The sequence below is a fragment of the Desmodus rotundus genome, chromosome 8 (assembly GCF_022682495.2).
Source record: "Desmodus rotundus isolate HL8 chromosome 8, HLdesRot8A.1, whole genome shotgun sequence".
NCBI lineage: Eukaryota > Metazoa > Chordata > Mammalia > Chiroptera > Phyllostomidae > Desmodus > Desmodus rotundus.
Window position 1 is genome coordinate 126,377,779 of NC_071394.1, and position 26,414 is coordinate 126,404,192.

Below are 26,414 nucleotides of genomic sequence, written 5' to 3' on the forward strand. Positions count from 1 at the left end.
CAAAATTAAATTTTAAGAAAAGATAAATTGAGCTTTACTTAGAGGAACAGCATCCTATTAAGAGATGGTACATAACTGGAGAATGTAAGCTAAGGTAAGTAATGATGGTAATATATTCGCAGCACAACATTTTCACCAGTTTTATTGTTTTTAATTTTTTCATGATGTTTAATACCAAAATCAATGAAAGTGTGTCCTAAGGACTTATCTACCCTACTTGGGGCTGTCTGTGAACAAAATACATTGTCGGGAGAAAATGTATTTTTCCCCAAATGTCAAATTTTAGTATAATCAACAGATAAAAATAGAAAAAGGTCACTTCCCTAGAGACTAATAAATACCAACAAGAATTTTTAAATTATTTCATTCTGACACCAAATTCCACAAACAGTAGGGACAGCCACATTTTTATTAGGAACGTGAGAAATTCAGTGTTACTCACCAGAATAGTTCCGTAACTGAACAGGAACTCTTCCGTGACAACCTGAGGTCGAAATACCTGTGTGATGAGAGTTTCCACAGATTAAATCCTGAAAGCCATGTACGAGGGAAGAAAGCTGAGTATGTTTTGTCTGAGTTGGTGCGTTTCTGTTTACAAAGAAGGTGAGCCACTGTTCTTCCACTTTTCTCTTAATAAGATCGCACCTGCGAGGTGACGAGGTGAAGCACTATAGGCATCAGGGGGAGACACGTCTTCAGCTGCTTCGCTTGGACCGTGGATGGGTGTTTACGGCCAGACACGTTAGCCAAGGCGTTGAGAACGTCACCTGCAGAGCACATCCCGGGGCGCGCGTGAAGGTTAAAGACTTAGGGACCCCTGGTCATGGCTGGAGACCTAGTGGGGTTGCTAAGGGAATGACTCTCCAAAGAAATGAAGTAGACAGAAGCTGTGTTACTCATTCACAAATACTGAGAGTAGGACAAAAGGCTGTGGTTTCTGGGGCAGAATGGATGTAAACGCAATCTCTCCTCCAGAAATTTAACATCGAGTGTCTAAACACTATGGTAGAGTGGTGGTTTTAGAAATAATTTTTCTCCCTTGTTTTGGTATTTTCCAAATTTTAAGCATAAGCACCTATTACATGGGTAAACAGAAAAATATTAAAAATAAATGAATTTATTATAAGTCACAATTTTTAATAATAGAATAGATGGAAATAAAAATTGATTGATTCATACAACTTCTCACTGGATGATAAGTCCAATAATAAATAAAACTTGTGTTGTGGGTATTTGAATCTTATCACCATATCCTTAAAAAAGAAAGAGTCTACTAATAGGAAACTCAACTACCAATTAACCAGACAGACCCTGGCCTTCAGACTGCAGGTTAAGGAATGGTCATCTAAAATAAATGGTGGAAAGAAGGGGAAGGGACTAGTCAAAGAGCATGTATGAATGACCCACGGACACGGACAACAGGGTGGGGATGGACTGTGGGAGCGGGGGGTGGGGTGGGTGGAGGAGGACGAAGGGGGGGAAATTGGGACAACTGTAATAGAAGAACAATAAAAAGAAAATGATAAAAAATAAATAAATAAATCTTGAAATGCTCTATTTTCGGTCATTACCAGGCAAGAAAATCTCCCCAGGTATCGGTAAGAAGCTAAAAGGCCTGTCAGTCGGCCATGGAGATATTTCCATTACTCTGATTCACTATCACGAATTTCAGAGTCTAAGTGTATTTTACTATAGTGGATTGGATCAATTTAACATTTGAAACGTTTCTGGTTTAATGCTACATCTGCTGAAAAAGCATAGAATGAGATTTAAACTAAATGTACACATGCCTTAGATTACTTTAATTTCTGCCATAATAAACAGCCTTTACAAATCATTATTAGAGATTTTTATTTTAAACTTTTCAAACAAAAGAAATTGTGAAACTTTAATCAAAAGTCTTTAATGTTAAATGGTTAGTGCTTATGCATTTTAAAATTCTTTTAACAACAAATAAATTAAGCAGAGAGAAATCTTGAGGAAAGTACCCAAAATAAGTAGCATAGGGCCCATTTTAAGCAATTAAAATGCTTTGCTCCAAAATCACCGGTTTGCTGCAGGTGACACCTGAGCATCACCTCTAGCCGGCTCACTGCCTCTCTCTGTCACTGACGCAGTTATTAGGAAAGCAGATGAGGCACGGGCGGATCTCGAAACTGCACATTCGAGAAAAAGCGTCCCTGCACTCGCCTGCAGTAACAGGCCAGCGAGACTAAAGAAGAGGCGAAGCCTGCCAGCCACGTCACGGGAAGTAAGCAGCAAGGGGCCTGAGGCCGAGGCTCCCATTTACCCAGGACCCGCGGCAGCTCCTGCACGATGTGACGGATGAGAAGGCCCAGGCACGTGGACAGGTACTCGTTGCCGCCCTGCTGCTCCTTGCCTGGAGTGGTCTTCCTGCTGTCTCTCTCGATGTACATCACCAGCCTACAGGCAGAAGAGGGCAACAGATTACCTCTCGTGATGCGAGAGTTGAGAGCAGAGGCTGAAAATGCCACCAAGGCAAGTGCCTCTGGGGGGCACAGACCCAGTCACATTGATGTTTAGATTTGTGGCAACTTGTCAGGCGCGGTCCATTTTTGCTCATAAAAATCTAAACATTTATGCAGAAGGAAAAGAAGACAACTGATACCTCTGCCAGTGTATTACAAAATAGTGCCCTTGGCCCATGAGAAGAAACCACGTCCCCAGATGACGGAGAAAGGCAAACACACACACATCTGGACAGAAGAGGGCTCTTGGTGTTTCAAAGATTCACAGTAGAACCACAAGTTGTCTGCACCTTGTTGTCATTAGCAATGAACTTGCTCAGAACCTCAGGCCGGTCACATGGATTCCAGTTCCTCCAGTAAATCACATGATACGCCTAAAGAAAGAGTTTCATTCCAACACTAGATTTCACATGTCCTTTCGTCTGGTAGTTTTATGATTGATACCCACCTTTTAATAAACTGATTTCTTCTTCAAACCACTGGCATTCCTTCATCATCAATTTCTGAACCAGCTGTTTCCACCCCAGAGCCGGGGATCATACTGGACCATCACTCTAGATACTTAGGGTGTTGGTGACAAGTTTTAGGCCCATTTTCATCCCCTTTGCTGGACCACCAGTCATCTTCCCAAGTTCCCATTCCCCTCAACTCTCCAAAGGGCGATGGGTCCACTGACTTCATCAGGCAAAGGCCCCTGTGCAACAGCCTCCCTTGGCATCGCCCATCTCCCAGCTGTGTTGTGACCACCTCCCAGCCAACGCCTACTTCTCAGAAAGAACTTGCAACCGGCTCGCACCATAAACTGGAAAGAGGTGGTTTTGCACATAATCAGTACATGCCAAGTATACTGAAATCTTAGCCCTTAGAATTCCTGTGGCTCTCGTGCAGATTTATTCACAGTTTTGCCTTTCTGCTTACTGTTATTTGGAGCCCTATCTGTGAACACCTGGGGAAAGAACCAAATCAAAAGTTTAAGTCCGTAGAAGCTGTTAGCATCCTCTGTTCTAGCCGCAGGTCACAGCCCTGGCCACACTCTAACAGATACATGACAATGGTCGAATGCAGAGAGAAAAGTGACTAAATCAGCAGAAAGGTATCAGTACTGCTTAAAGAGTTCAGAGCACAAATCTTCGCGGTAATGAGTAGACCAAAGAACTGGGACACCACCATTGCATGATAAGCCAAATCCAAAAACTGCGGAGTACAAAAAAGCAAATTCACACTTGTCTATAAGGAGTCAGTTTTCCTCTAAAATTTAAATTCTCCGTGACAAAATTTAATAATGTGCTGCTTAGTTACCGTAGTTTGAAATATCTTTCAGGCAAAAACTACTCATACTTTTCAAACACTAGCACAGGCTGTTAACACCTGAGAAACTACCCACTGCCTCAGCGGGGAGAAATAAAAGACCGACAGCATCGATAACGACGTAAAACTGACTCTGCGGTGATGCTCCACGTCCTCCCTCTGGGAGGCTCCCCGCCCCCCCCACCCCGTGCCTTCCCCTCACAGCACATGTTTACACAAGCTACAGAATAAACTCACATTGCTGACAAGGGCGCATTAATTATGGAAAGAATTCACACTCCATGAAGGAAATGAAACGTGGGAACGAACGTTTGAGTGCAGTGCCCATAAACGCTTTACAGTGGCCCTGCGACAAACTGCGCGTGGTGTTCCTTGGTGTTCTACAAAGGTATCCAGTTAAAAGGATCAACGATCGGAACACTAATACAAGTAAACCAAATACATACGGTCTCGCCCTGGCTGGTGTGGCTCAGTGGGTTGAGCGTCATCCCGTAAATCGAAAGGTCACAGGTTCTATTCCTGATCACGGCACATGCCTGGGTTACGGGCCAGGTCTTGGGTGGGGGGCCTCCAAGAGGCAACCAATCGATATTTCTCTTGCACATTGATGTTTTCTCCCCCTCTCTTTCTCCCTCCCTTCCCCCCTCTGAAAATAAATAAAACCTTTTCAATACATACATACATACATACACACACACATACATATCTCTCCTTCTCCGCCCCCCATTACGTTTAATAGGACCATTTCTCCCCAGGACTTCTCTGTTTCCCAGTCTATGGTCCCACCCCGATTTTCCTCCATTTATCTCTGGGATTCATTCCCACCAACTGGACCACAGTTTTCTTAGTCCCGTCTCCACAGGAATCCTTATGCTCATTCCCCACACACCATCTTTATGCTCCCCTCACCTGCCTTCTAGAACGGGGGTGTCAAACTTATTTTCACCGGGGGCCACATCAGCCTCATGGTTGCCTTCAAAGGGCTGAATGTACTTTCAACTCCTTAACAGTTAAGGAGTAGTTACATTTATACAGCCCTAAAATTATTTCAGCCCTTTGAAGGCAACTGCGAGACTGATGCGGCCCCCGGTGAAAATGAGTTTGGCACCCTTGTCTAGAATGTCCTCCTGCTGTACCTCCATGCCTCTGTGGCCGACTCTGCCACGTCCCGTACTAGTTTATCTCTCTAGTACCCACACCCGTGCAGCGCCTACAGTAAAGTGAGCTCAGTGACAACACGGATGGTGACATCTCGTCTACTCCTCCAATAACTAGTTGCTGTGTCTACTATGCGCTGAGCATTTTTCCAGTGGATGTGTACACAGCTCATGGAATGCAAACTCAAGTGGGAAGAAAGAGCCAATTAAGTAAATAACCAGAAAACGGTGGGGATGAGGTAAGTCCTGCAGCAAAAAGTGAAGAAGAGTAAGGCAGTCACTAGGCAGTGCATGGTGTGCGCCCGAGCGGCTGGAGCACAGCGAAGGAAAGGGTCAGAGAGCAAAGCAGTCTCCAGACCTTGCTAGACCTTGTGGGCCATGGTAAGGACCTTGACTTTCACTCTCCATGAGGAGGAGTGGCATGACCTGACTTGTGGTTAAAATCGGCGCTCTGGAGACTGCAAGGAGTTCCAACTACAGAAACATAAGAAGCCTGGTTAAGAAGCCAGTGTAACAGCCCAGGTAAGACGTTATGGTGGGAGTGTGGAAATGGTGTGAATCAATGAGACACTGGATATCTTGTAAAGGTGTAAACAATTAGATTTGCTATTGACTGGACAGGAAAGAAAGAGAGAACCCAAGAGTAACTCCATGCAACCAACCAACAGGAAGAGCAGAGCAGTCACAGGCTGAGATGGGCGAGGACCGCTGGAGTAGCAAGCCTGGGGCAGACAAACCACCATCAGACGTGGAAATGTGCACATCACGTTGGCAGCTGACATGCAAGTACAGAGTTCCCAGGAAAGGCCTGGGCTGGCGGCATTAACCTGAAAGTGATCCTTGGCCAGGGGGTATTGAAGGTCATTAGACTAAATGAGATCACCTGGGGAACGCAAGTCTCAGGACTGAGCCTGGGAACCACTACTGTACCGGCTGAACACGGAAAAGGACCTGCAAAGCAAACGGAGAAAGAGTGACTGGTAAAGAATGAAGAAGACCAAAAAGAGTGGTCACACCACCAAACAGAGAGTACTTCAGAGAGAAGACCGCAGACCTCCAGCTACCAGTCAAGGGGAGTTAGATTATTCAGACAAATCTTCCCACCAACAACGTAGCAACAATGAAAAGTGCTGAATAAAATACAGACCCGCTTCATAGATAATCCTATCAAATTATGTAGATTACAAATAAACACACACACACAAAGTGCCTAACTCTCTACTGTTAGAAAAGAACTTGTGGTTCGGATGAAAGCATCATACGCTGTCTCTGGGACAATTTATGCAAAAGAAGATGACAAACCACTCTGAAGTACTGCGTCACTGACACAGAGCAAACTCCGGGAACTGATGTCAGATGTGCTGCGGTCACCCTTCAAAACTGCAGTTTAAAAAGCGCACAGGGACCGCTGAAAGAAACATATCTTTTGGAGTGTAGCAATGAAAAAAATTTGAAAGCAATACTTTATTTTATATACGTAATTGTAAATGCATATGTGTAACTACAGCAATAAATATTTATAGTTACAGGAGGATATTTGTATATTTCATCAAATCCCTAAATATATATACAACATGGTCCCGGAAGACACATCTTTTTGGAATTCCCATTGAATGAGGCTTTCATGTTATAGTCAGGATGGCCTTGAATTCGAATTACTCCAAGATATGTTCACCCGATTATTCTAGCTTTTGTACAGAAAGTGAATTGCGGGAGGGCTGGGAAGATGCCAGACTAGAAGCAGGGAGACCAGTTAGGAGGCTGGTGCCAGGGCAGAGAGCTGCCGCCGGCTTGGAGCAGTGGGTGGGGGCAGGGGAGGATATCTGCATGGAAAGTGGGTAATGGGGATGAGGGAACATTTCATGAAGGAAGAAGGGTCAATATGATTTGCCAATGAGTTGGACTGGGTGAGGAAAACAAGGGTCACTCAGAGGTGTGGGCTTGAGTAACGATAAAGAATGCTACTGAGCGTTTCTGAGTGTTGTTGACGGGGAGTTTGGGAGTAGAGATGGAGTTAGGAAGCAGATTTGTTTATGTTAACTTGAGGATTCTTCTTGGGCATGCCGTTGAATATATTAAGATAAACCTGGAGATGGATGCCTATCAGCACCTATGTGGTATTTGATGTCACTGGATTAGAAGAAATCACCTTAATAATAGAACAAAAGGGGCCCAGGATAATGCGAAAGAGGGGTAAAAACAGGAAAGGGACTGAGGAGGGAAGACAAAGAGGAACACATGTTAAGTTCCGACTCTGAGCCCTGTAACCACAAAGGTAAATTCTGGTCCAAGTTGGCAAGGTGAACCCAAGCATTTTACTGTACTTCCCATTTGTACACATTCCCACGGAAAATCCACATTAGCTCTAAAAACAAAAATCTGTGCCATTCACAGCCAGAACCTTCAAAGAAAGTCGTAAAAGCACTGGTACAGATACAAGTGGATTGAGGGGAGGCCCAAGCACACAGGAAGGAAACTCATGCCTGGGAGGTAGGTAACCCCAGCAGCACCCTAACCTCTAAGTAGCAGGGGAACAGGACAAGTCTAGACTTAGGAGCTGATAAGAAGTGAGCTTCTCACCCCTATGAACAATTTTCTGAATGAGCTGTGTACCAGGACACCTGGCACAAAAGCCGTGCTAACTACAAGGAGAGCCACCGAAGGGAGGCTGCAGGAAAGCAGAGATTTTAAAGCAAAGGAATGACTTTGATTTGAGCAGCAGTTAAGAAACATTAATCTAATAGAGAAACAGATAAATGATGCGAGGGAGGAAGCCAGATGGGCGATCAGGAGTTATAAGTGTGCAGGTGAAGTGGAAAAACAGAAAGGAACTCAAGAGAAAAGGAGGGACTTCCTGGAAATGGTGTGAATAGAGGAGGTTCCAAGAGTCTATTCAGAGAAGGGCTCATTCGCATTATGAGGAATCAATTGTGTGGGTTTCAGAAACACAGAAGCCACACTTCTTGCCTGAACTTAACCCAGGCTCCGCCTTGGAGATGCCACTAGCCCTGCCACCCCCCATTCCTACTGTCCGGGACACTCTCCCTCCTTCGAGTATGACCGAGCTACTCCCTGTGTCCCATCACAGACTACCCCCCTGTCTGTTTTGACCGCAGATCTTCCCACGGGCAGGCTGCTACTGGAATAAGATGTCGCCTGGCTGTCCATCCCGTCTGCATTCCTCCGGGAATGTGCAGCTTCGCACCTGTCCCTTGCTGCAGCCGTACACTACCTCCAAAGAAACAAAACGGCACACTTCCCACTGCTTCGCTGCACTCTGAGCCCACTCTAACCTACCTTCTGCACATTCTCCCTCTTACAGTTGTTGTTTCCCCCTTGCAGGAAAAGCCCGCACCTGAAACACGAGATGCATGCTTACTCTCTTCCCTCTCCCTGTCAGAGTCCTCAGGAACTCCTCATCCAACTCAACCCTCCTGTCCATAATTAGAGCTACTGTTTCTCAGCTGATGGTGGGTGATAAATGAAGTTCTGGCCTCCATTCAAATTACAGTGACCCAGCAGCATATCTGCAGACCTACTCTGATTATCTTTTTGGTTCCGAAATGCACAACTGCAATAGACATCCTCAGCAAGTAGCAGAATCCATGCGTGACTATCTGATCTGTCCCATGAGGGCTATGGCAGCCAATGGAAGTCCCAGGCATGTCCCCCCTCACCAGATAGGAGCCCATAGCAACAGAAAACCAAACCATAGGAATTAACACCAACAGCAAAACACTGAAAGGTTCAGGGGTGATAAAATCTGTTAGATCCTCACTTAAACTGCCTATTAGCCTGTGCAAAATCTTAGAAAATGACTATGATGTATCTTAAATGACTGGATTATCCAAAATATAAACAGGTGTGACTCCAACTGCCGCTGTGATAAGATTTAGTATCTCAACTGGAGCAAATCAACGCGGCCCTGGCATCACAGTTGCCAGTTCTCTGTATCAACCGAAAAAAACCAACAGCACGTGTTTGCTTTTACTCATCGGGATAAACAGTAAACATTTACCGTCTTGCCTTTGAGCGAAGCCAACACTCCTGCTCTTGGCCATAGAACAGCCTGCAAAGAACTGGGTCATCCTGATGTTCCAGCAAATGCCAGACTTGTACCCACTTTGATGCAATTGAGCTGATGGGACCTGAGGAACAGTTAGCAGCAAGTACTTCAGGTGGCTTAGTAAGACATGAGAGACCCATCAGAATCCATGGGCCTACCGGTGCTCGGTAGTTTCTGGGGCTCCATGGCCTAAAGCATGCTGGGACTCCCTTCAAGTCAAAGGCAAGTTATTGCATCTTCTACTGACTGTGACCAAAAAAGTGGCCCTTTATGAACCTAGAAGGCGGTACATGCCACCTTTGAAGGTGTCCCTCTGACTGCTTTTCGAGGCGCCGTAAGCCTGCAGGTGGGGATGGCGCTGCAGCGAGCACAGGCTCCGCTCCAACTCCAGTCTGCGGGGTGAGCAACTCTGCCACTCGCGCCTTCCGACCTAGCGGATCGATGGACGCTGAGTGTCTGTGGCAAGCAGGGGTGGTGCAGGGGGCCCCCAGGAAGCACCAGCAAGTGAATCAAAACACAAATCATTAGAGTCGCTATGGTCCGAAGGTTTGCATCCACCCCCAAATACACATGCTGGAACCCCAACACTCAACGTGATGGCATTGGGAGGTGATTAGGTCACGAGGATAGACAGACTCCTCATGCATGAAACTAGTGCGCTGACAAAAGAGATCCCAGAGCTCCCAAGGCCCCTCCTCCCAGCGAGGATGTAAGGAAAAGCCTGCAACCCACAGAGGGCTCCCACCCAACCATGCTGGCAGTCCGGTCTCAGTCACCGACCTCCAGAACTGCAAGGTATAAATGCCTGCTGTATGTAAGCGACCCAGTCTTTGGCATTTTGTTACAGCATCTCAAACACTCAGAGAGGTTTTAGAGCAATGCCACGTTCTCATCTGCAGGTCACTGTTCTTTTAAGAAACAGCTCCTGATAGGGAAGGAACACACAACTACTGACATCAAATGATCACCTGATCTGAGTTACCAGTCTTTAACTGTAGCATTAATCTGACACACAAGCCACTAGGTTGGGTGCACATAGCAATAACCCATCATTAAGTAGACTGATCAATACGAGAGACTGAGCTTGAACGGGTGCAAGATGTACTAGCAAATTGCATGAGTAGGTGGGTCAGATTCCTTCAACACACACTCCTCTGCAGGGCCTCTCCTCCCTCGATCCTGATTAAGAATTATGTATGACCAGCTGGGTGAAGAGGAAAAGCACTGGGCCTGGTAAGGAACGGTCCACTACAATATGCTGGCACCGCTTTAGAGTGGACCGCGGCAGCATCGCACGTGGAAATCAGAAGCGCCACTGAAAAGGAAAGCCTTCCAGTTAGCAGAATTTCAAACGTCCAGTTTTGTGTGCTGTGTTTAAACTGAGATAGGGCTGGAAGGACAGATGCATGCTGATTCATGGCCACTGACTGGCAGCTTAGCAAGATGGCCAGGGACTGAGAAAGAGCAAGATTTGAAGCTTGACAACAAGAAGCTCTGCGAAAGGGGTATGCTGGGCAGACGTCTCACAACAGGCAGAAAGCATAAAAACATTTACGTTCCGTGCGGATGCCCACTCCAGAGAAGGCTCTCAATAATCAGGTAGACAAGATGACATGTCCTGCAAATGTCACAAGACTCTTTTTCTAGCCCCTCCCCCAAGGCTTGCTCAGCGGGCTCAGGTACAAAGTGGCCAAGGTGGCAGTGACGGAGGCTGTACGTGGACTCAGCAAAGGAGTGCTCCTCATCTTGATACTGCCACTCTGGCCAACGACAGAAACCAAGGCGGAGCCTCACATTGGCCCTGTTCCCTGGGGAGACCAGCCAGGCATCCGGCAACAGCTGGTTTATGGAAGGAGCAGTCAACTCTCCTCACTGCAATAGTTATACATCCTGGGTATAAACTTGCTTTCCCTGCCCAAAAGCTTCTGTTACCACCACTAAAGTTTAGACTTAAAAAAATGCCTTATTTAGTATATGGTAATCAACATAACACTATACCCGATCAAGGAACTCATCATTCACAGCAAAAGAAGGACGGTAACGTGCTCAGGGCTGTGAAATTCACTCATCTCAGCAAGTCCCCCATCACCCAGAAGAACCCAGCGTGACTGCAAGAAGAACGGCCCACTGAAAAGTCAGTCGCAGTGCCAACTGGGAAACAACACAGTAAAAAACTGGATTCTATCTTACAACACTGAGGCATATGTTTCAAATCAACAAGCAGAACATATGCTTTTGTCTCATCCATAGTTAAAACACAGATCTGGACATCGAGGAGTGGAAGTGTGAGTGACCGCCTGCCACAATTACACCTAATAAACCGTCTCCATGAGCCTGAGCTCTGCTGGATGGGCCCCCCGGAAGGAGAGTTTCCACGGGGGGACACAACAATTCAGTTTCAGGGAATGAAGAGGGTTACTCTACTGGTTAAGAATGAGCGATCACCATTACTAAGAGAAAACTGGGTTGCTGCCCAACTGCCAAAGACAGGGGCAGACGAGAATCCAAGGGATCCTCTGAAGAGCCTCTGGCTTCTTCCAGACCTAACAAAGTCCACGAAAGCTCAGCAACCAAGAAAAGGCAGGTTCAGCACTTTCAGGCACCTGACATCCCCTGCAATGTACAAACCTGTAATTCACGTTTATCTATAACAGCGGAACTACTGAATCATAGAGATTCCTGATACACACTTTTAAATGCCCTAAAAAGGTAGCCCCACCAACTGGTTAAAAGTAGTCCCTCTCTCTGTACTTTGGATATAAGATAGGGATAGTTTCTCGTATTAACTTGATATTACTATGGGCAGAAATAGTATTCGGTTATTTTAATGTTCATTTCTTTGATTACTAAGAGGATATCTGTTTACACCTTTAGAAATCTCTTTACAGCACATAGATTAACTCTGTCACACATGACACAAAAATTTATAAATTTTGTTAGCATGAAATTTTTTATTTATGATTTTGGAGAAATATAAAAGTATTCAATCTATATATAGCCAAACTATCAGAGTTCCCTTTTATGGTTTTTTTCATTGCTTTTCTACTCAGGAAAACTGTCCTTACCCATATTTAAACATATTTTCTTCCAGCTGTTTATAGTTTCTTTTGGGTATATAATTCTTTAATCCATCTGGAATTGACTTTTCTATGGTGTAAGCTGAGAAGATAATTTTTCCCACACAGTTAACCAATTATACAGAGTAAATATTTCTTTATAAAAGATCCTTCTTTTAAGATCAAAGCAGACTTTTTTTTTTTATCTCACTGATTACCATATTAATAGCACTGCTATGGGAAGGGGGGAACCTCTAGGAACACCTGATCCATCAGGAGGACTGACATTTCAGGCTCCCAGCAAACCTATACAATGAACATAAAAGACTATTCATCCTCTCAAAGGGTTATCATTTCTAGAGACACACAGGACCCTGTTTTATCACCTGTCATATTCAATATGAGTATGAAGCCAATGGAAGAAATAGGTGGACGTTTGGGGGCAATCGTATCATTTTTATCTGATTCTGACAGCTCCATTTCACTTCCTGTCACGCTAGAAAGATTTGAGAGCCGACATCATAAAAAAAAAAAAAGGTGCTGAAACTTAATCCATAAAAGGCCATGGTGATGATGGTGAGCAGGAAAAGCTATCTACATAATGCAGCAAAGGTTATCATGGGCTCTTGGTGTGAGGTGTCCATTCAGAGACAGGCAGGCAGCATTGTGGTGAGCTCAGAACTCCAGCTGCTAGTGGAGCTTCAAGAGCTAGGCAAGGAAGGGAGAACATTTGCCCACAGAAACTCATCACAGAGGATTTTAATATCTCTCTGTCTCTCTTTCCCACACATTTATATTTGCCTGTGCATGTTAGACACATACGAATGTAATGCAAGGGCTGCAGAGCACACGGAACAAACAGGAACCGTCTTTGCGTAGTCTGTACTGGGTGCCTAAGTGTTTCTGGGAGTAATTTATATTACCACATTTTTTTAAAGATTTTACTTATTTATTTTTAGAGAGAGGGGAAAGAAGGGAGAAAGAGAAATGTCGATGGGAGAAACATCGATCAGATGCCTCAACTGGGGACTGAACCCCCAAACGAGGCACGTGCCCTGACGGGGAATCAAACTGGCGACCCTTCACTCTGCCAGACGACACCCAACCCACTGAGCCACACCGGTCAGGGCTTATATCACTACATTTAATCTACAAAGTCTAAAAAATGTGAGCTTTGACTGCCTTGAGGATTCCTCTACTTCTTCAAAATTAACTGGTACCTATTGCTAATATTTCTTTTAGTTGTTGAGATGTATGTTTGTTGATTCATTAAATAATTTCCTCAACAGAAGTGAAACATGCCTATTATAATAAGACTAAAAATAAAAATGAATAAGGATACCTAATATCTCTATCCCACCCTCCTCAGATAACCAATTGGTATATTCTTCCATGCAGGTTTATTAAATTCTCTACAAATATGCACAAATAGAAGAGTTTTGCCATTTGTATTTGTTGTTTTATAAAACAACTTAATAATATGCAATTGTCCTTTCATTTTTATACTTACCTATATATAATAAACATCCCTCCAAGTTAATCAAATGAACCACCTACTTATATTATAGCTATACCACCATTTATTGAAGTGTTTCGACACCAACGGACATAACTGTATTTCCAGATATTAACCACTAGAAACAAAGACAGATCGGACACCCTCATGCCTATTTTCTAAACATCTCATACCTCTATTTATAGCAGCTGAATGCCAAACGCAGGCCTGACAGACCAAAGCACGGGTATTGTTAGTAGTCACATGTTTCAGAGTTACTTTCCAAAAAGTCGGAGGAATTCACATTTCCACAAGCAGTGCTTAAAAGTGACTTTGGATTTCCAGCTCTGCCAAGCTGGTGTAGCTCCAATCCTCTTAGGTCCTCCTTCTTAGTAACTAAAAATTCCTGTACACAGTATTTTTTAAAGCAGAAGAAGATTCTGAAAGGTGGAAGGTGGACTGCCTGGAGAATGGAGACCATGAGGAACGACATGGCAGTGAGTCTCCTCAGCTTCCTTATTTCCTCTCATATGTTCAGGAAAGGCTGCTACAGAAGCCAACAACCCATAGCTGCACCCCCAAAAGAAAAAGCTTCCCCTGGCCAAAGAACCAGTAAAAATATGGCCTAACAGAAAACCTCTTAGGCAATAGCTGCCCTACCTACTCAGGCAAAACAGCACCAAACACACACACACACACACACACACAACCCCTTCCCTCTTCCTTCTCTACAGTTTCAGCGGAGCCCATCAAGGAACTGATCTTCTACTTCAACTCCATGGAAGCAGGTAACCCACTCCCACTCCCCAGCTGGGGGGTGTGGGCAAGGCCAAGCAGAGAGATACCTTCCATCCTCAGCCCAGTGGAAGCAGGCAGCAGTGACCCGATTTCCCTGTAGGGGTAGTGCCCTTGACACTGAGCAGGCAGCTATCCTCCAATCCCTGCCCAGCCAAAGCAAGCGACTCCTCAATTTCCCTGTAGGAAGTGCCGGCACATCTAAGCAGGAAGCTGACCTGCCATTCCCTCACCAGGAGAAGCAGGCAGCAATCTGATCCCGCACCAGATCAGTGCCAGTGGGGTCCAGTGAGAAGCTGGACCTCCACCCCTACCTAGCAACAAGACTTAACAGCACAGATTGAGGTAAGAACATAGTTTCCTAAGATAATAAGCAAAATGTTCAGATTCAAGAAGTTGAAGAAACTCAAAATAGGACACACTCAAAGAAATCCACACACCAAAGACACATTACAATTAATGGAATGTACCATATATTGTATCAACATGTTAAAACAGAAAAATCGTATTTTCATATTAAGTGGCGTGGAAAAAGCATCTGACAAATTCCGACACTCACCCGTGACTACAGTGTTGTTGGATGGCCTGTGTGCAGGAATAAGGCTTATGACTGACAGGAGACCAGGACAGAAGTACCAGGCAAGGTTTCACTGACTGCAGTAGGGGACACCACAACATCAGTCCCTATGGGGTTTTTACTGGGGAATCAGTCAGCTTCCTTGAGATCAATCTCCAAACTCTGGTCAATAGCATGCAGGCCAGGATGCCAACAGCTTGCAAGTCAGAAGGGGGTGGGGGCTGCAGCCCTCGCCCTTCACAGTAAACAGGCTTGCATACAATGCCGATCTGCCAGAGGCACTGCATCTCCCTCCGATCTGCGTCTACACCCACACCCAAAGCCTTCCCAGTTCACACTGCCTGCTGAGGTGGGAAAGGACGAGGTGGGTGAGGAGGGCTGGTAGTCTAATCTCCATGAATCCTCCTCCTCTCTCTGGTCTCATCTCCCCTCACCACTGCCTTGGGGAAGGTGTGTGACACATTCCCAATTCCGAGCCTCTCCAGAACTGTCATGCAGTAATCAGATGGCCTCCAGGCCTTTCCCCTTGCAGACAAGGAGGGATCTCAGCAATCTCCATTCTGCTAAACTAGCAAACACCCGTCTGTCAGCTTCCAGCTTCCAAAATAAAGGCTATGGGGCGGGCTTGCCTGCTTTGGCCATCTTTCCCTTTCCCTCCCCTTTGTGGTTTTGTGACTTGTTAATTCCTTTACTCTCAGTTTCATACAGTATCAGAAGAGAGCATGTTCAAGCAGAACACCACTGCTATCACTCCTTCAATTAGAATCCTCCTCCACCTGTTCTTTCTTCCTCCTGGAATTCCTGGCACTTTGCAGGTGAAGCCTCCTGGACCCACTCCATCTTTTCTATTGTTTTCGCATGAATTTCCCCGTCTTTGTAAGCGGCTCTGTGTGGCCAATGTGTTCTTGCTCACTGCCCTCCAAAGGCCATTCTCCTTCAGCTCTTCTACTGAATTTCAAATAACTACCTCTTCGTAGAGTTTTCATTACTTGTTTGTTAAAACTCTGTCTACCCCAATACTTGTGCCTTGGTAAGAGCTGCCTGTTCTTCTCGTTCTTCCTCCTTCAAGAACTGTCTCTCTCTGAATGAACTATGACCGATCCCTGCTTACTCGTGACTTCTTCACCTACTCAGCACCTGATCAGATCACGTTGTGCAAAGAAGCGGGTGGTGAGAGGAGGCTGTTCCCTTCAGGTGCAGGAAAATGGGGTCCTCTCTCTGCAGCCTCCCAGACTGGGGCGGACTGGCCCCGCTTCGGTTCCACTCCAGATCTGTTGGGGATAGGAGTGCTGGCCCCAACGACCGCACACTGAGAGCATCTGCATTTCTGGACCCTACAGGAGTCCGAAGGTCTGGTATTCAGCCAGGCTTAGAGGGTAGGATGCCCTCTCCACCACACAGTGCAGGAAGAATGGGGCCCTCCCTTACCTCTCCTGCAAACAGCCTCACCTTCTGGGGCCCTGTCTCTACACTCATCCTGCTCAGGGTCAGGGCATGCCTTCAGGCCGCCATCATCCCACCACTGCTAAAGTTTCTAAATATTCATTCAGACACAAAAATCACAGCAATTTCCTGGGAGGACCAAAGGCAGCATGCCCAGCTCTGGTGGGCTGAAGAGGTTTAATCCTTTCCAGGTAAAGAGTTTCTGGAGTTGGGGTTATGAGGGGTATTTTAGATGGAATGACCCCAGGGGCTCTCCAAAGAAGTAACCCTTAAATGGAAGCTGAATGACCTCAGGAAGCCGGCCACACCAACCCCTGGGGGAAGTGCATTACAGCTGGGGAACAGCAACTGGGAACAGCCCTGAAGTGACTATAGCAGGTTTAGTGGTTAAAAGGCAACAGAAAAAAACATGGCAGGAATGGAGTTGGTGCAAAAAAAAAAAAAAAAAAAAAGAGTTGTACAAGACAAGGCCTGAGAGATGGGCAGGGACCGGTGGATGGGTGAAGGGCAGACGGGGCTGGGGGAAGGGGTAAGGGTATGGGTATTACCTCAGCACTATGGGATGTCACGAGAAGACCCTGAGCAGGGAAGACACAAACGCTGACTCACACTGGGTAAGACGTACTCTAGTCGCTACATGGAGACCAGACTGTGAGTCCAAAATATAATGTAAGCGCATCTGTTGATAAACTATAGTATTACTCATCTGGGTGAAAAATGGTGGTGGACACAAGGAGACAGCAGAGGCAGCAAAGCCAGTGGTGAGGTCTCTAAAAACAGACCTAATGAACTCACAGGGACAGGAAGCACCCTCCCATGGAAAACAACCAAAACATGCGTGAAATCAGTTTTCAAGACACCGGACATAAAACAATGAAGGACAGTGATCCCTGGGAGATGCAAAACAAAGGAGGCTTGTTTGGAGCTTCCACATAACCTTGACTTAGAAGTCATTACCCTGCAATATAAGGACGTGCTAAAGGCGGGTACTGAGGAGGAATCTCACAGAATCCTACAAATGCCTCCCAAGTAATGAAGGTGGTCAATTAAAACCACGTGCTCCTGATACTGGTACACAGAAGTTCCTGTCTGTGCAAACGGCATTTTCAAAGATACGAATCATAAAACTGCATAGAGATCAGCACCCACAGGGGCACCGGTAATTGCTTTGATGATGGGGGCACTAACTTTGACCTCTCTCCCCCCCAAAAATTCTATTCTTCTCATTAGAGCTGTATTACAAAAAAAAAAGTACTCAATTATTAGTAGTATTTTTTTGTCAATAAAAAATGTATAAAAACATGCTTTCTCTCCTGTTATGTAAGTACCTACATAATACTCAAAATTTTGCCTCTTGATTCAGAAATCCTAAAATATTTCCGCCCTAGCTGTTTACAAGAAAGAGTTTGCCAATCCCTAATCTAGATCAATCACAACGATTCCAGGCACTCCTCAGTATCCTGTAAGATGCAGAAAGCTGGACTGAGAAACAGACATTACGCCCTATTTTTAAGGTTCTTCTGGGACTCAGCAGAGCGAGTGGATGGACTGGACACTTCAGAAGATGTCACTTAGGAAGCACCAGAGCGTGGCGGGAGCCTGAGATGCATCCAGGTCAGCTCTGGGAGATGACACCAGGGAGAGTGAGACACCTGCCCATCCTGTAACTCCACTCCCTGCTCTGCTCCTTCCTCTCACTAGGCTGCCCTTCGGGCTTCCAACCACTCATTGCAGAGCCTACAGCAATGAAAACTAGACTGAACCACCGGTCCCAGACCACCTCCCAAAGACACAGACCAGAACCAAGGCAACACCTGCCTTGGGCTGTCCTGAGACCGGGGCAACTCCAGGGATTTCCCAGCACCCTGCTTCGGTTCCGCAGGTCCTCTCTCTGGTCTCCAGGGTTTCCAAGCTGCAGCTATACTTAAAATGTTAAACCCTTGGGGAAACCTAGCAAAAATTCAGCCATGCAGAGGCCAAAAATACTACTAATGAAACTAAGAAAAGAGGCACCAAATTGAAGTCATTGATGAAATCAGAGAAATCATACCTGGCTTGGCAGCTGAGCAGCAGCATCTCGTGGTTATGAATCAAAATGTATAAAAGAACCAGGAAGGCTTTTGCTCTAATGGAAGCTGAGGGGCTGTCAAGTAAACGGATAATTGTAGAGGCAAAATCCTGTGGAAGACATTAAATTCTTTTTTAGAAAACATGAAATAAATAGGTCAGTCAATACTACTTTCAAGACTAATAGATTATAATTACCAAATAGACAGCAGGAAATAAAATAATATCAGCTACCATTTCTACATTCTTAATTTGTGCCAGATGCTATACTAAATTTTTAATATGTATTATCTCATTTAAACCTGAGCATCAGCTATAAAAAGTCAACAATATTCTCCCTATTTTAAAAAGGAAAGTGAATCTTGGAAGCTTAAGCAATTTGCCCAAATTCACAAAGTTGGTTCAATTCCAGGCCAGTCGGACAGCAAAGCCTGCCTCCCAACCACACACCCACACCACCGGAAGTGCAGCGATGATAACTAGAACTGGCAGTCACGACCCCACATAGGCAAGGACCTGTGAGGAAACCTGCATAGGTAGAGATCACACTCTAGTCTACATACAACACCCCATACAGGGCACAAAAGAAAAACCTATATTCCTATAACGCTCAGGTATAATTATGGGTGTAATACAACACAGAAGAGTAAGTATTGACAAGTACTGCTGTTATTTTTCCTTCTAACAGAGATTGTACATCATTTCAGGTGTTTACTGATATGCGAAAAGGATATACAAACAGGTAGACATACACACACAAGGTTAATGAAAGTAAGCAGGTAGGAATATGGGATCATATTGTCAACAGGATGGCTGCAGAGAGCAGGAATATAAATTCCCAAGAGTCCTTAACAGAGGCAAGTACCTGTTGGTGACACTATGTGTCCAAGGCAGATGTAAGCAACTTGATTTTTTTCCGTGCCACAAGCCTTTCACAGTAGCTATACTGCCAAGCAGGAAGAATTTACACAGGCAGGTGTATCTTCCTATTTCAGGATGGAGATGTATCTACGTATCTCTATGCATTAGTCCTACCTAGTTCCTGATCCAAATAATCATCACCATTCTGATTCAAACCAGAATCAACACCAAGGTGTCCCTGAGTAAAAGATCTGTTTCCACCTTTCTGGCATGCAGACAGTAGAAAGCCTGTTTCCCTCCCTGACCAGTGTGGCTCAGTGGACTGAGCGTCGTTCTGCAGAGTGGAAGGTCGCCAGTTCGATTCCTGGTCAGGGCACATGCCTGGGTTTTGGGCCAAGTCCCCAGGTGGGGGCACTCGAGAGGCAACCAATTGATGTCTCTCTCGCACATCAATGTTTCTCTCCCTCTCTCTCGCTCTCTCTCGCCCTCCCTTCCCCTCTAAAAATAAATAAATAAAATCTTAAAAAAAAAAAAAAGAAAGCTTACTTCCCCAGAGTCAATTCCCAACTCTAATTTGTACTCCGTGGCCCAAGGACCATGACCCTAAGTCTGTGTTCCACACCAACACAACCTCACACACATGCACACACACAATTCCCAAACCATTCACATATCCACAAGCCAAAGACTGAAAAACTGCTCCAGACTATCGGAGACTAAAGAGACATGAGCACTGACTGCAATTCAAGATCCGGAAGTTTTGTTCTGCATGAAAGAATATTGCTGGGACAACTGCAAAACCTGAGCAAAGTCTGTAGGTCAGCTAATACGAATGCTAAATAAGTGTTAACTTGATTTTTAAGTCCATGGCTTGCTTGTAGGGAATATTCAATGAAGTAACTGAAGGTGGAGGAGCCTTGGGTCTGTAACCTCTTCTCGAATGGGGAAGAACACACACAGTAAGAGACAGAAAGACAGAGAAACTAAAACAAATATGGTAAAACGTCAGCCTTTGGTGGGTGAATGGTATATTGCAATCCTTTGTATTATGCATCCACCCTTAAACTTATCACCTCCCCAGAAGGTAATCTACTCCACGGATCATCAAACCAATGGCTAAAGTTAAAAATCAGAGCATCTTCCTCCTCCTCCCCATGTCCAACAGATCCCCAGTTTCTGCAAGAACACCACCCCACCACTGTTGCCCTATTTCGATGCACCATCCTGTCCCTTCTGAATGACTGCAGCAGGCTTTACTCTCTTTGCTTTCTCCCATCTATTCTACAAGGCAGCCACAGTGAGCTCCTACGGCAGCAAATACGACTATGTTACTCACCTGTCAGACATTCTCAGTAGCTGCTGCAGCCCTTGAGATTAAGGCATTATAATCTTGCAAATTAAAATAACACACTGAGGATTTTGAGTGAAACAAACCAGACAAAGTAGAGCAAACACTGAAAACAAATGAAATTGGGCATGAGATTTGTTTGTAACACAACCATTCCAGGTCCCTGAAGAAGATGCAGTGTATTACAGCCGACCGTTCTGGACCTCAGCCTAAAAGCATCTTGTGCCCTAAATAAATTCTCATACAGTCACTTCGGAAAAATGGAGTGAGCACTACCGACTGACCGTCCACAACTCACTGTCGAGGGCTCCGTATTTAATCATAAGCAACACGCACTACACTTTTAGAGCCGTATTCATCTTCCAGCACTTGAGGAGGGAAGATTACAGGCTGCCCGCAAAGATTCGGTGTCACCCACGAAGACTCAAGATGACCTTTAGAGAGCCAAAAATGACCTCGGGTCACTTCAGTATGCAACCCACTATGCAGTCAGCTTTGATTTAAATTCATTTTGCCCCTCAGCTCAACACACCTCAATGTCGCATGTGTGGAAAGAGAGCAGAAACTGTTTAGGTCTGTCAGCCAAAGCACAGCAGGGTGCATTTATGCCCAACATGTAAATGGTACTGGGCAGGGATTTCAGAATGCACATGCCTGTCTAACATAAAGATGCTACGACAGAATACTCACGATGTGGGGGGTGGGCCCAAATGCCTGAAGCACCCATCACAAGCAAAATGTGGTCTCCATCAGAAGTAAGCAAAAGGATGAAGCATCCCTCTAACGTATACCATAAAGAGGGAATGACGAGATGAATAAAAACAACGACGAGGTAGAGAACTTTGAAATTATCTCTTGTAAATCTGAAGCGATGACATGGATCTGCTTCAATCAACTGTCACAGGAGAAAATCAGTGAGTACAGCCTGGCCACCGACTGGTAACAGCCCGAAGGAAAAACAGTGAGACAGCACGCGGGTGACTACACCGACACCGTTTTCCTGTTTAATATTGATGGAAATGAAAATTGTACTGATTAAATCCAAAACTGTTGTCGGACTGCAGTCTCCTTAAAGAAGTTTGGCCAAGTATCTAAGTAAAAACTGTCTGTAAGAGAACATTCTTATTACTGTAGACAAGTTAAAAATATCATAATACACACTAACAATCTGATTAATATGCATAAGTTAATTACCATATTTTAAAAGCTGGATTAGCAACCATTGAGTATGTATGCCTAGAGATGGTTGAAAAATAAACCTTAGTAGACTTAGCATTCAAATTTTTCCAAATTCTGCAGCCACGAAATTCCACAGTGATCTTCCACAGCACTTACAAATGACAGATCTGCTGCTTTGGGTTTACTAGTAGTCACTGCTGTGCTGCTCGGTCAAAATGCTAACCCTGAAAACACGGCTTCAGTCACACCAGACCGCTCAAATAAAAATAGCAGCTATTGTCAAAATTAATAAGCAAGAAAGTTAAAAGGCAGTGTCTCTACTCAACAGCACTCAGAAGGCAGCCGTCTTACTGGTAAGACTGAACAAACCCACCTGTGAAATACGCTGCGACTTCACAAAGCAATGTTTTCATCATTAAGTGACCCCCAAGCACACGGAGTCCAAGGGACGCGTGCCTGATTCTCTGGCTGCGAAGGACGTTCAAGGTCACATACCCCAGGAACAAAATGACTGAGACAGATGTTTGAATCCATGTAACTTAAGTTGATGTTACATGGATTCAACAAGGAGCATCTACAATGGATACAAGGAGCTTTATATGCTTTCCATATTCTAGTAGCAGAATCTGGCACTGAGTTGTTTTTTTTTTAAATCTTTTTGTTAAAGATTTTATTTATTTATTTTTAGAGAGAGGAGAAGGGAGGCTGAAAGAGAGGGAGAAAAACATCGATGTGAAGAGATACCACGCTAGATTGCCTCTCACACACACTCAACCTGGGACCTGGCCTGCAACCCAGGCATGTGCCCTGACTGGGAATCGAACTGGCAACCTTTTGGTTCACAGGCCCATGCTCAATCCACTGAGCCACACCAGCCAGGGCTGGCACTTAGTTTTTAATGTAAGTGATTTTTTTATGCCACCCCAGTGATTTATTTGCACAGCAACTATCTGATTAAGATAGGCTTTCCCCTTCTCCCAATATGCGTTCATACATGCACACACATGTACATATTTACATATATGAATTTGCATGAGAATGTACCTGCATTGACAGCAATGAGAATTTGCATGAGAATGTACCTGCAATGACACCTGCGTGCTATGTCACTACAGGTTTAGGACAACATACTATACTGTCACCCTAATTCTCATTACTTGGCTTTAGCTTATTCAAACACAAAATGCATAGGAGTTATAAACATATCCCTGGACAGGAAACATATGGATCACCAAACAATATACAGCTGATCCCATCTCTGTAAAAAGATCCTAATCGCACATGTGTGTGTGTAGGAGAAAGTGTGTGTGTGTGTGTGTGTGTGTGTGTGTGTGCGCCTATCTACATGCACAACGAAGTCCTTCCACACATCAACACCCTCTCGTGAACAAGAACCTGATTCAGAAGGGAATAGTAATACCACTAGTCAATCTAGTTTCAGATGAAAATATGGCCACAGGTACATATTTCAAATGGAGATTCATTACCAACTGCAATTACTATGGAAACATACAGTATGCTGCTAATTAAATAATCCCAAACTCTAAATTTTATTATAAAAGAAGTATAGCATGTGTCTTAGTAACTGCTGGTGAAGGTACAAGTAAATGGTGCCTCCTCACCCGCCTTTCAGAGAACGAGCTAGAACTATTCACGCAGAGCCCTGTCCGTGTGGCTGGCGCCCAGGGTGGCCCTGGAGGAGGCAAACACAAAGACGTGTGTGTCGTTCACTCAGCAGGGCCACACCAGCTTGAAGACGGGGGGCACACAGGTCAGTGGTGGGAGGAGAGCTAAATCATGATGGCGCCCCCAAAATGAAAATGACATAATCATTTGTAAACGCTCTTGGGGAATACTGAATGACATACACATTTTGATCTTAATTTTATAAATGTGCGCATAAAATAGACACACAGAAAAGAAAGCTAAAAAATAAATAAACCAACACCTCAACAGCACCCATCTCTGGGAAATGAGATCACAGTGGATTTTGTTTTCTTCTTCAGGTTCATCTACATTTTCTGCAGTAAACAGCAATTTCATTTATTTAAAAGGAACGACACAGGGCTCTTTGGGGAACTTCGACTTAAAAATACCAGGCTATACGGGCATCAGTTCCCCCAAAAGAAGAACGTGGGCGGTTCTTTCTCCCTGCCCACCGGGAGGCAGCAAACCCCGTATTTGTTCCTGGGTCCCTTCCTCTCCCACTCTCTGCAGCCTGTCTACAAGCAAACCCTGGAGACCGCCTCCACGTAGCGATGATTTGAGTGAGACTGCCCCTGAATGCCGCCCACTGTACAAATACAGGCACTTGTCTTTACATAAAAATAAAACAATGCCCACTCGGTCAACACCCTACGGAAGGCCAATACCACGACCCTCCGTGACCCAGGTCTTCTTCCTACCTCCAGCCTCCTGCCACGTCCCTTTGTCCCTGCTGCCCACGTACAGCTTCGCTGGCCGCCTCTCTCTCTCCAGTTCTCCCAACACACTTCACACCTCGGGGAAGCCCAACCACCGAGTTCTTATTTTACTAGCTTTGTGAGATATCATATTTGAAACTAAATTTATACCTGTGCTCAGGTGGAAAAAAAAAAAAACAACTGCTAAAACTCTCAGCCTCTATTATCATAATTTACACAGTAAAACCACTCAAGTGGTACTTTTTCTAATACAATGACAACAAAAGTAATGACTTGGAAAATTTAGTGGCGAAAATTAGATATACAGACTGTTGGAAAATATATTCCTCTGAGGCTCCGATTTCTTAGCAGAATCGAAGTCAGACTAAATAAAAGCAGGAAGAGGCTTCCTCTCCGTTTGGGCTTTCACAGACCAAGCTTACTATGCAAACCTGGCCATTATTAACAGTAATTCCTGAAATTTTAACTTTCAGTATAAAAACCAACATTCAAGAACAAACCAAGTGTTGCATGCAACGCAGAGGAACCACAGCAAACACCTACTTAGGTGGCTCTACGCTTAGCCGCGTCGCCTCCCTGGGTTCTACAAAACTCCAATTTGGCAGGTAGCCCCCCTCCACAGAGAATAATAGGCCCACTAAGCATAAAACACCACACTCCACACTCCCCGCACGAAGATCTGTGATGCACACGAGCATATGCGAAAATGGGAAGTCTGCACAACTGAAATCATCTCTATAACTCACCACTTTCCAAATGCACATATAACACGGTCCACCTTTTCACCTGCTGACACCTCACTGAGCGCTAATGCTCTAGGACAGGGCTTCTCAAACCCTCGAGGTAACGCCGATCGCCTAGAGACCTCATTAAAATGATCATTCTGAGTCAGCAGGACTTGGGCGGGGCCTGAGGGGCTGCGTCTCCAGCCCACTCCCAGGAGATGCCAGTGGTCTGGCCCAGGGACCTCTCTGCGGCCAGGACTAGAGGACACTTTAAAAGGGGGCTAAAAACAGGAGGAAGGGAGCTCTAAAGGTGACTGGCATTGAATGAGTATTTGACAAGGAAGGAATAAAAATGAGTCAGAATATAAAGGGACCCCCCCCCCCAGGCAGGCAAAGGATGGGAAAAGAGGTGGGGGCCGCGGAGGAGGAGGAAGAGGAAATAGTAGCATGGAGCAGGTAGGAAGGGCTCATTTTCCAACTTTTCATCACTAACACAGCACAAGCAGGCAGAGCCACTTACTGAACTCTATTTTAATCCCTCGGAGGCTCTCATAACATCTGCAGGTGAACGGCCTGTGGTACGTCGGTTTGGCAAAGTTTAAAAAGGTCTCTTGAAATGAAAAGTCAATTCTACCGAGATGATATTACTTGTCCACGACAAATGTGCAGGAAAACCACCATTTTTAAAGTAGAGTAACAGGTGAAATCTAGGGCAAACCTTTTCTTGGATTAGTCTCTGCAGATGAATCCCATAGGACAACATGGCGGTGAACAAGGTCAGCAGGTACTGCTGAACTCGGCAGATGGCGGAGGCCAGGGAGTCGATGACGGCGTTCAGGCCCACCTTCTCAATCACGTTCTGGAAGGCAGTCGGGGAATGGCGCGTGATCCTGCACAAGGCCTGCGGAGACAGGGGGACGGGTCTGTGGGACAACTCACGTGCCTCGGCCAGGCCCTGCAAAGGTAGGGTGGAGTAGAAGGCGCTTGCCTAGCTCCTTCGTCACTTATTATGGCTCAGGAAAGTTGGAAAATTTCAACACATTTTAAAAAAGAACAGTAATCCAACTGCTAATGAAAACTAAAGTTGTTTTTATAACATTACAAACTCTTACAGGAAAAGTCATATAAATTATGATGAGCCACTAAAATGATAAACTCACTCGTAAGTCTAGATAGAAAAACATCCCTTTAAGTAATAAACATCATTAAGTGTTCCTTTGTGCAGACACTAAGCTAAGGGCTAGAAAAATAATCATAAAAGTATGTATCTAACATTTATTGTTCAGTGTGTGAAGAACACTGGGAATATCTGAAGACTATCTCATCTAATTCTCTCAACAATATGAAAGCAAGGTATCATTATTAGCACCATTTTATAGGTGGTAAAACTAAGCCATAAAATATTTAAGTAATTTGCCCAAAAAT

The 26,414-nt window shown here is 44.9% G+C and overlaps 1 protein-coding gene across 4 annotated transcripts in view; it reads right to left on the bottom strand.

Annotated features, from left to right (window-relative positions):
- Window positions 1–26,414, bottom strand: part of ULK4 (unc-51 like kinase 4) — a 303,339-nt gene that overhangs the window by 203,873 nt on the left and 73,052 nt on the right. For all 4 annotated transcript variants that reach the window (XM_053929211.2, XM_024565949.4, XM_053929210.2 and 1 more), the window contains 5 exons: window positions 25,708–25,890; window positions 18,437–18,564; window positions 2,291–2,424; window positions 646–767; window positions 443–499 (listed from right to left, as the gene is read on the bottom strand). In XM_053929211.2, coding sequence (XP_053785186.1) covers window positions 443–499; window positions 646–767; window positions 2,291–2,424; window positions 18,437–18,564; window positions 25,708–25,890 — 624 coding nt within the window. The remainder of the gene's footprint in view (window positions 1–442; window positions 500–645; window positions 768–2,290; window positions 2,425–18,436; window positions 18,565–25,707; window positions 25,891–26,414) is intronic.